The sequence below is a fragment of the Phaseolus vulgaris genome, chromosome 3 (genome assembly GCF_051622355.1).
Source record: "Phaseolus vulgaris cultivar YP4 chromosome 3, ASM5162235v1, whole genome shotgun sequence".
Classification (NCBI taxonomy): Eukaryota; Viridiplantae; Streptophyta; class Magnoliopsida; order Fabales; family Fabaceae; genus Phaseolus; species Phaseolus vulgaris.
The window spans coordinates 46,948,876-46,955,570 of NC_143500.1; the positions used below are offsets into that span (position 1 = coordinate 46,948,876).

General features: G+C 34.5%; 1 protein-coding gene across 1 annotated transcript; it reads right to left on the reverse strand.

The window, feature by feature from the left end:
* Positions 1-4,159: 4,159 nt before the first annotated feature.
* LOC137808123 (expansin-like B1) lies at positions 4,160-6,009 on the reverse strand. Its single transcript, XM_068609078.2, has 4 exons — positions 5,582-6,009; positions 5,116-5,222; positions 4,709-5,023; positions 4,160-4,555 (listed from the first exon to the last, which is right to left on the reverse strand). Exons 1-4 carry the CDS (start codon positions 5,715-5,717, stop codon positions 4,358-4,360), a joined length of 756 nt encoding a protein of 251 aa, XP_068465179.1. The 5' UTR covers positions 5,718-6,009; the 3' UTR covers positions 4,160-4,357.
* Positions 6,010-6,695: the final 686 nt, after the last annotated feature.

Consider the following 6,695-nt stretch of genomic DNA (forward strand, 5'->3'; position numbering starts at 1 on the left):
TCTTAAGCAAACAATACTCTTTTATTACTGTTGATACTCATTATGTATGTGACACTTGTAGTCGTGCAAAACAGAGAAAACTTCCTTTCACTTTAAGTAATACTGTTATCTCTGCTATTTTTGATCTTGTACACTTTGATATTTGGGGACCATGTTCCATAATTTCTATGCAAGGTTTTCGTTATTTCTTGACTATTGTTGATGATTACTCGCGTTATACTTGGGTTATTCTGCTGCATAACAAATCTGAAGTGCGTCAGCACATCATTAACTTCACTGTTTTCGTTCAAAATCATTTCAAAACTAATATCAAAACGATTCGTACTGACAATGGTGTTGAGTTTGCTATGTCAAATTTTTATGCTTCAAAGGGAATTATACATAAAAAATCTTGTGTTGAAACACCACAACAAAATGGCATTGTAGAACGTAAACATCAACACATACTAAATGTAACCCGGGCTTTACTTTTTCAAGCAAATCTTCCTCCTATTTTTTGGGAATTTGCTGTAAATCATGTTGTTTTCTTAATAAATGTTATTCCTACTCCATTACTTGATAACATCACTCCTCATGAAAAGTTGTTTGGAAAACCATATGACATTTCCTTTCTAAAAGTGTTTGGTTGTCTCTGTTATGCTAGTACCATTACTGCATATAGGAAAAAATTAGATGATAGATCTATCAAAGGTATTTTTCTTGGCTTCCCGCAAAATACAAAAGGTTATATTATCTTAAATTTAAAGTTTCATAGCATAGAGATATCAAGACATGTAATCTTTCATGAAAACCACTTTCCATATAAATTGGACAGTGGCTTGCCTAAGGACCCTAACACTTTATCTCTCCCTATTTCTAATGCATATAATTCTGCTTTTGATTTTTTTCTGATACTGCACCTCATGTCGAGCCATGTGCCTCTACTCCTGCACCCAATATTGTTCCTCCACCAGCCTCATTATCCTATGATCTTCCAACAAATAGTGCCTCTGCTCCTGCATCCAACATCTCCAGGAAGCATCTCACCCCAATTTCCAAGAAGATCAGCTCGTCCTCACCGACAACCTGCCTATCTTGCAGATTTCCACACTGCAACCAACACTGTAAGTAGTAGATATCCTATTCATAATTACTTGTCTTACAATTCCTTATCTTCTAATTTTAGAAATGTTATTTCCTCTATCAATTCTCATCCTGAACCTCGGACATATAACGAAGCCTCCAAACATGCTTCTTGGCAATCTGCCATGCAAGATGAGCTTCAAGCTCTTGCTGCTAACAATACTTGGCAACTTGCCCCTCTCCCTCCAGGAAAGAAAACTATTGGTTGTAAATGGGTATATAAAATCAAATACCATTCTGATGGCACTGTTGAGCGCCACAAAGCTAGAGTTGTTGCCAAAGGGTTTACCCAACTTGAAGGACTTGATTTCTTAGACACTTTTGCACCTGTTGCTAAACTCACTACCCTCCGCCTTCTGCTTGCTATTGCCACTACCAAAAATTGGATTTTAAAACAACTTGATGTCAATAATGCATTTCTTCATGGTGATCTCCATGAAGAGATATACATGACCCCCCACCTGGCCTCTCTCTTCCTTCTCCCCAGCATGTTTGCAAGCTTCAACGGTCTTTGTATGGCCTTCGTCAAGCTGGTCGCCAATGGTACGCCAAACTTTCTACTTTTCTTTTATCAAATAATTACTCTATTTCTGTTGCTGATCACTCTCTTTTTCTTAAATATAATAATGATAAATAAACTCACTGTTATTTTTGTTTATGTTGATGACTTGCTCTTAACTGGTGATGACACGGAGGAAATCAATACAATTACTGCATCCCTTCACCATCACTTCAAGATAAAAATTTTAGGTAATCTCACTTACTTTTTGGGACTGGAAATTGCTCGCAAGGTCTTCATTTAAGTCAACGCAAGTATACTCTTAATCTCCTTCAAGAAACTGGCATGCTTGACTCTGCACCTGTGGCCACTCCTATGACTCACACCTCCCGTCTCTCTCCCGACCAAGGCTCACCTCTCGATGCTGATGCCACTTCTCAATACAGAAGACTCCTTGGACGTCTAATTTACTTAACCAACACGCGACCAGACATCGCCTTCACTGTCCACAATTTAAGCCAATTCATATCTGCACCCACAACTCATCATCAGCAAGCTGTCTCACGTCTTTTGCGTTACCTCAAGGGCACCCCTGGTGAAGGACTATATTTTTCTCACATGTGGTTTTAGTGACTCTGACTGGGCAACATGTCTTACCACACGCAAATCTGTCATTGGATATTCCATCTACTTAGGAGACTCCCTAATATCATGGAAATCAAAGAAGAAGTATCTCCCGCAGCTCCTCTGAAGCCGAGTATAGAACCAACCCTGTACTGTGACAACAAATCTGCCCTTCAAATAGCTTCCAATCAAGTTTTTCATGAACGAACCAAGCATATCGAAATTGATTGCCACCTAGTTCGTGAAAAACTTAACTCTAGTCTCCTCAAACTACTACCAAGCCCCTTGCTTCCGCACAATTCTCTATTCTCAAATCCAAGCTGGGCCTGACAAATATCTACTCCCCAGCTTGAGGGGTGTTAATATATTTAATTTTCTATTTTAAATTATTGGACTTTGTTTGTTTGACTCAACTTTCCTTTTTCTGTTTCAGCTAGGTTTTAATCTTTTTCTTATATATACACCATGTATTTTACTCTCTCTAATATACAAGTGAATAAAAGTTTCTTTTATATTTATTTTTCTCTACAATTAGGGTTCATCAAATTTCTTCATTACGATTACGTGCGATTACTTACGCTACATTAAAACATCACATCAGACAAGGAATATTCATCTTCATTTAGTGTAATACGTCAAAAAATATATTATTATTTACAAAGTTTATATTATTATGTCATTAAACCGTAAAGGAGGAATGAGATTAATTTGTTTTATTAAATTTTAAAAAAATATATAAACGTGCAAAGAATTTCCCCTAACAATTTTAACTTATAAATAACTCATTTTATTCAAACACCTTTTACTGATATTGGATTTGTAAATAGTATATCCTCCCATATAAGACTTTTATTAGAATTCGTAACATATATCTATATATTTTTATATAATTTAGATAATTATAAATTTGTAAAATATTATATGTTGATACATGTATGTATTCGAAAACCCATGAGATTATATTATAATTAGGAATGTTTATAGGCGTAGTTAAATTTGAGTAAAAAAAGTTTATGGCTGTGGGCACAAATCAATTGACTATTCGTTAGTATTTGACTTTGTTCTTGTAGTGCTACATTCTATCCAAAATAAAGTAGCAAGAGACGTGTCCAAATAAGCATGTACAAGTTATTCACAAAGTAAATAAGCAATCATTACCCACAAATAAGTCCCAATCAATATTTCACTTATAAAAAAATCATTTTGATAGGTTAGATAAGAAAATTTTATAATATACAATTATACAAACTTTAACTTTATCTAATAGATTATATAAAATTGAATTATACTTCAAATTCAACTAAGTGTTACTCTGAAATTGCTTATGGTAGGTGAATCATGGAATAGAGGCGATACTGTATTCCATGTTGTTGCCTGTTGGTTTAAGAACTGTTATGTATTTGAAGGTCATTTTGTCGCAAAAACAGTAGACATGTCAAATAAAGTGACGGAAAAGATGAAGAAAGAAAAGTGTCTATGGTCCATGATTTGAATTGAACAATTAAGTGTGAGATAGATTTCCACTATATTCTTGATCTTCTTCTCTGCAAACTCCACTACATGCAGCCTTAATGGAACGTAAGCCTGCTAACCATTCTCAACAAAACAAGTGCAGAGTTTCTCCTTTTCCATTCTAGTTACTATATATACTTCTCCCACTTGTTTCATTTCTCTTTCTGGGGTTTCAACGGAGCAAAATCAAAAGAGATACTAATGAAAATTAAAGACCAGATGAGATGGAGATAATCTCCTTCATTGTGTAGCATAATCTCTGTAACATTGCTGTAAGGTTCCTTGTAAGAGTTATTATTACGAATTTAGGAATTAACAAAATAATGACGGGTTCACTTGGATGGATAAACACAATTTAAGAACACCAACACAATTCTTTTAGTAACGGCAGCTAGATACGAATAAAGGAGAAAGGGTGCTACATTTATTTATCCAAATTCATGTGATATATGAGGGAAAGTACATGAATTCCCATTATTTTAGTCCCCGAGAACAGACACATGCAACAGTACTCACAAACAAACTAAACAGAAACAAATTGAATACTAGAGCCTATCTAATTTTAATCTGTTCCTGGGATCAACAAGTATTTTTTTCTTCCTAATTAAGCTGCACCATGGTGTCATATGTTGCTCCGGCCGTCCAATCACTAGAGACAGCATTCCTGGACTGAACCCAATAAATTCCTGCACTGTCACTAACTTGGAACCTCAAGTAGATTTTACCACTTGGTGGGTTGCTATAGTCAAACATTGCCCCAGAGGCCCTGCGCAATGCCTTCCATTCCTGGCACTCTTGCTGCAAAATTAACATCATCTCATTAAAAATATATCTTTGACACCAATGTTCATTAAGAACACAATGAAATAATAATTTATATATTTAGAAATTGTTGTACTTAGAATTAAGTGTGTGCATGTAAGTGGAACTGATCAAAATATAGGCATATACCTGAAACAACTCAACAGCAGTGACATCGTATGTTCCACCAACATAGAGAACCACGACAGCAAAGTAGTCAGGGTTTCTGCTGTGTTCATGGACCTTAAACACGACATTGTAGCCAGAATAACTACACGGGACCCTTCTGTATTCAATATCCACTACACCATATTTGAACAACTCTGCAGATGCATCTGCGTTGCGTCCCAATCTCGAGAAGGCGCGTGGGCTCATGATGAAGTCTGTTCTGTCTCCCTCGCCATAATCTGTTACCACCACGAATGCTCCATTTTCATCGCAATATTGGGGTATCTTGCACCTTGCCTGAATCATCATTGTTTACATTAGCACAAATAAAGAAGCTTTTTTTATTACTAAAAGACTATTAAGATTGTTGAAAAGGGAAAGAAAATTACCTGATAGCATGCTCCACAGCCGCTTCCATTCCTCCACAGCCTAGACACTCCTGCCACACTTCCATCATTCACCGTTCTTCCATATTCGCCAAAGCCACAAGCTCCCTCTGTAAACAATGATCAATTAATGATTTTCTTCCAACTTCCATAGAAGTGTTCTTGAAACACAGAGTCATGTGTTCATCTTTAAATGTCGTGGTGTTGGTTTGGAGAAATCAAGAAATTAAACATTTGTATATATATGTATGCATATAAACTAATTAAATATTAGATGAAAAATATAATGTTGAAATAACGAGAGCTATAGTGTAATGTGACACTACCACAGTGCACAATATTTTACTTCTAAAGAGCATCCCAAGGCAAGGGAGCATTGAAATTTGGTTTGAAAAGTTTGAAGATGATAATTGAAAGATGCAAAGAAATGTGGTTATGTAGTAGGTAGGTAACTGGAAGAAGGTCATACTTGGATTCCCATAGCAATCAGGGCTACCATAATATGTTGCTCTGGAGCAGGTAAAAGTGTCCTGTGACGTACAGAGTGCAGGTAGAAATAGTATGAGAGAAAGAAGGGGAAGTTGGTGCTTAAAACTAAGTTCCATATCGAAATGAGAAATGAAGAGGATAAGAGAAAAGAAATGATGGTGTAGGAAGGAAAGATATGGGATGATATTTATAGTAATGGCCTAAGTAAGGTGTAGAGAGAGTAGGGGTGGTGGTAGTCCATTTTTTTTGTCCCACTTGAGGACTATGGATTGGGATGAGAATATATTGAAACTAATTTATTGATACATGTTACAATGCTGAAATGCCAAACTTGATTCATCTGGGAAGATCCATGCACTTCCAGCTCCACTCCAAATTTCCAAACAGGACAAAAGTATTATCTAAGGCGCTACCCAGAGACATTACTTTTCGATAAACCATAATTTGGCTTTAAGAATTTATATTAATAAAGAAGGAAAGTCTCACTTTCACAATTAATTTTTCATAATTAAAATATTATGTTGACAAATACAAATTAAAAGGCACCAGGTTACAAACCATAATCTCACAAATTCAATTTTAAAAATTATTTTATTTAAAAAAAAAATCTTTTTAATTATAATTTATTATCAACCTTTCAACACCAATTTATAAGTGTGATGTGACAAAATATAATTTTAGTATAAGTTCTGAGCAGAATTGTCAAGTATGAGTTAGCGTAACTGAAAGTTAAAAATTGTATATATTGTGTATTTTGTTTTATATTTTAAAAGGATAATATTTTTGTTTAATTATGTTTCATTTAACTTATTATTATTAACTTCTTCATTTAAGACTTAGAAACTCTCAAACTTTAACCTAAAAGTTATAGTCGAGAAAAAAAACAACTTTTGTACATTAGTTTATGCATAAATTAATTTCAATTTTTGGAGAAATTAGTTTCAATTTTTACTTCTTGTTTTTCTTTCTTAAAAGTTGTTCTTCAAGAAAATTATCCACGTGACTTAGAAAAACTTAGTTGTTAATTAGATACTAATTTATAAACTATTTAATAATAATAGAAACTAATTTAAAAACTAAAAACTTTTAGTTTC

What these genes read in the sequence shown, in the direction of transcription:
- LOC137808123 (XM_068609078.2), bottom strand. Translation starts at nt 5,717, where the DNA reads ATGGAACTTAGTTTTAAGCACCAACTTCCCCTTCTTTCTCTCATACTA. An exon ending in GCTGTGGAGCATGCTATCAG is followed by an intron (nt 5,024 to 5,115) that starts GTAATTTTCTTT and finishes ATGATGATTCAG; the next exon opens with GCAAGGTGCAAGATACCCCA. An exon ending in CTGCTGTTGAGTTGTTTCAG is followed by an intron (nt 4,556 to 4,708) that starts GTATATGCCTAT and finishes TTAATTTTGCAG; the next exon opens with CAAGAGTGCCAGGAATGGAA.